This window comes from Micropterus dolomieu, linkage group LG11, assembly GCF_021292245.1.
Source record: "Micropterus dolomieu isolate WLL.071019.BEF.003 ecotype Adirondacks linkage group LG11, ASM2129224v1, whole genome shotgun sequence".
NCBI classification, from domain to species: domain Eukaryota; kingdom Metazoa; phylum Chordata; class Actinopteri; order Centrarchiformes; family Centrarchidae; genus Micropterus; species Micropterus dolomieu.
The window spans coordinates 26,401,428-26,405,274 of record NC_060160.1 but is presented as its reverse complement, the minus strand read 5'-3'; the positions used below and the strand labels follow the sequence as shown (position 1 = coordinate 26,405,274).

The 3,847-nt window shown below is 42.0% G+C and overlaps 1 protein-coding gene across 2 annotated transcripts in view; it reads right to left on the bottom strand.

Moving 5' to 3' along the window:
* Positions 1 to 3,847, bottom strand: part of gphna (gephyrin a) — a 49,055-nt gene that overhangs the window by 18,901 nt on the left and 26,307 nt on the right. For both annotated transcript variants that reach the window (XM_046063660.1, XM_046063659.1), the window contains 4 exons: positions 2,290 to 2,409; positions 1,596 to 1,654; positions 1,323 to 1,476; positions 1,080 to 1,201 (listed from right to left, as the gene is read on the bottom strand). In XM_046063660.1, the coding sequence (XP_045919616.1) occupies positions 1,080 to 1,201; positions 1,323 to 1,476; positions 1,596 to 1,654; positions 2,290 to 2,409 (455 nt within the window). The remainder of the gene's footprint in view (positions 1 to 1,079; positions 1,202 to 1,322; positions 1,477 to 1,595; positions 1,655 to 2,289; positions 2,410 to 3,847) is intronic.

The following is a 3,847-nucleotide window of genomic DNA, read 5'->3' as shown; positions in this document are numbered from 1 at the left end:
GGATGCTGGTTGTTTGGGTGTTGACAGGTGTCTTTTATACAGGTAACGAGGTGAGGCAGGTGTATTTGATGTAGATAATTGGTTGGGATTGGGGCTGTGTCTTAAAGAAAGACTAACTGGCTTGTAGGAGCCAGAATACTTGCTGTTTGGTAGGGGGTCATATACTTGTTTTTCCTCATCAGATGGTTATAAATTTTTATAAATTCATATGATGTGATTTTCTGGATTTTCTTTGGGATTCTGTCTTTCACTGTTAGAATGTACATATGATTAAAATTGTAGATCGTTGCATTCTTTGTAAGTGGGCAAACCTGCAAAATCAGCAAGGGGTCAAATACTTTTTTCCCCCACTGTATATAAATATCTGTATATGTTGTTTTATTTTATGCCACCATATTCTAATATAAATAATTATTTATTAAGTTCTATTTGCTTGAAAGGACTACAGACCTTCATTTCGTTGTACAACCTTGTGTTGATAATTGATGCTAAATAAACCACCTTGATACCTCAATATGTTGGCTTGGGTTTGAAAACTACACATTGGAAAGCTTGTGTTACAAACTCGAGATGTGTTAGTGGACAGGGCATTTACTGAAGGTGTGACTGGAAGTATGTGGCAAAAGCACAATTCGGCTAAAAGGCAGTTAGCCCAGGAGTGAAGAATTTGTCACCAGTAGTTTATTTACAGCGTGTATGCGTGTGTATATATATATATATATATATATATATATTTGTTTAAAGAATAGACTTGAGGCTGCCTTTAAATCTACTGACAGAAACTGCTAAGACTTTTGCTCAAACTGGAATGAAATGAGAAGAAATTCAAAATGTATCACTGTAACCAAAAGATGATGAATGAATATCGTAGGGTGTAGAATGTTTTTGCCACTGACACATTATAGCCTAAACACTCTGCAGGCAGAGTAGACTTCTGCAAGCTACAATTGATGTTTTTAAAATTGTATACCTTCATATTCATTTCCTGAATTTATGACATTTGTTGTCACAAGGAAAGGTCAGAAACAAAACGTCAGCAAGGCGGAGCAGTCTTTTGTATAAAGCTAAAATTCTCCTACTTGTCTCCAACGATGCCCAGGTTGATGGTGGGATATCCATGCTCCTGGATGGTGGACAGCAGAGTGGAGCGGTTGGAGTCTCTAATTTTCCCCGGGTGGAGGTCATCCTCTGGATTCAGCAGCTATACTTACACACGCGGAGGAATTCAACTAGCATCTTAATTCAGTAGCAAACCCACAACTCTAAATTCAAATATTAAAAGAAAAGGATCCGGGTATTTTCATCTGTTCATGTGTACGCACCTCGTTTCCAGTGGACATGACCGCCACCACAGGGAACTTGTGCACGCTGACCTCGGTCACTCCCACTGTGGCCAGCAAGCCAATCTCTGATGGGCCCATGTGTGTTCCTTTAGCCAACACACACTCTCCTCGCCTGATGTCATGACCTATTGGCCTGTGCAGACACACAAACGTGTTAGAATCGCAATTAGCTAGTGTGTTTCTAATGCAGCTTTAGGAGCACCGAGCTTCCTCTTAGTTCTTTTTTAGCACATTGTGGTTTACTGTTTTTACCTGATGTCCTGTCCGGGCCGGGCCTGGACCATAATCCTCACCTCTAGCTCCTCTGTGCCCTGAAACAAGCCAGACTGTCAATATCTCCATCACCTGCTTATAAAACACATCCTAGTCCATACACAGTGAAGTAAACTCCCTACTGAACCCATTAATTCAATTCAATTTTGTTTATATAGCGCCAAATCACAACAACAGTTATCTCATAGCGCTTTTTATAAAAGAGCAGGTCTAGACCGTACTCTGTGAAGTTATTTACAGAAGTCCAACAATTCCCACCAAGAGCAAGCACTAGGCAACAGAGGCAAGGAAAAACTTCCTTTTAAGAGGCAGAAACCTCGAGCAGAACCATGGCTCAGGGTGGGCGGCCATCTGCCTCGACCGGTTGGGGGTGAAGGAGAGAGAGAGAAAGTGAGAGCAAGCCATAAAGAGGGTGAAGGGGATGGGGTGGTAGGGGGGAGCAGCCAACACATTATCCACACAGAGGTACAGACAGTAAAGGTAATGATAATAATAACAATAATTATAACAATAGGGCTAGTAATAAAAATTGTAGCACAGGGTGTCGAGCAGGAACACGGGGGAGGCAGGAGACCCGCAACCACAGATCCAGACTCCACAGCTCCACAGCCATTAGCAAGCACAAACGTAAACCAGACGGTGTTCAAGGTAACATCCCTACTCGTGCACTTACATCCTCAGACTCCCTCAGAAGCTCTGTATCTTCTACTTGGACCACAGCGTCCGCTCCACAAGGAATGGGAGCCCCGGTCGTCACCCTCATCACCTGACCTGGCATCACTGTATGGGTGGGCTGGACGCAAACACGCACACACACAAAGCTTATTCAGAGTGAATGTTGCTTGTAGGACAGTGCGTTTCAGAAAATGTACATTTGCTTCAGAAGTCACAGTAGAGACAAGTATAACGATAGAGAACCTAAGTCACTCGCTTCCGCTTCCGGCCCATGGGACCTTATTTTGGAAAAATGTGTTCCGTAGTCAATGGCAAGAGAGAACTTATCTGTTGATCTTGTTTGAACTGTGCCCTGATTACACATATGATCTTTGACAATTTAAAAGATAATTCTGTCCATCAAGAAAGTTGCAGTATGTCGTAAAAAAGTAAAGTTACATGTTGTTTTGTGTGAAAACCGTTAAATGAACTACAGCTCTCGTCACTTTTGTGACAGCGCTATGACCAGTGCAAACAGCACTCTGACAGCTTGGTATTTTCCTGACCTTGAAATTTACCAGTAAACCAGCTGTACTGATCTATAGGAACCTTCATCCACAGCTGCTCTATACTGTACAATATATGTCACTTCCGCAGTCCATGCCGTCATCTGAAGATATCTGTGAGAAATGCGCAGCCTCCAGTCTGAGAAGTGCACACAGTGCAAGTGAGTACAGGATGGTGTCATTTGCATATTATTTAGGGTAAACATCGTGGATAGATATACAGGTGCTGGTCATATAATTAGAATATCATCAAAAAGTTGATTTATTTCAGTACTTCCATTCAAAAAGTGAAACTTGTATAATGTATACATTAATTCCACACAGACTGATATATTTCAAGTGTTCATTCCTTTTAATTTTGATGATTATAACTGACAACTAATGAAAACCCCCAAAATCAGTATCTCTGAAAATTAGAATATTGTGAAAAGGTTCAACATTGAAGACACCTGGTGCCACACTAATCAGCTAATTAACTCAAAACACCTGCAAAGGCCTTTAAATGGTCTCTCAGTCTAGTTCTGTAGGCTACACAATCATGGGGAAGACTGCTGACTTGACAGCTGTCCAAAAGACGACCACTGACACCTTGCACAAGGAGGGCAAGACACAAAAGGTCATTGCTAAAGAGGCTGGCTGTTCACAGAGCTCTGTGTCCAAGCACATTAATAGAGAGGCGAAGGGAAGGAAAAGATGTGGTAGAAAAAAAAGTGTACAAGCAATAGGGATAACCGCACCCTGGAGAGGATTGTGAAACAAAAGCCATTCAAAAATGTGGGGGAGATTCACAAAGAGTGGACTGCAGTTGGAGTCAATGCTTCTAAGAACCACCACGCACAGACGTATGCAAGACATGGGTTTCAGCTGTCGCATTCCTTCCTGTCCCATTCAAGCGTCTCACCTGGGCTAAAGACAAAAAGGACTGGACTGCTGCTGAGTGGTCCAAAGTTATGTTCTCTGATGAAAGTAAATTTTGCATTTCCTTTGGAAATCAAGGTCCCAGAGTCTGGA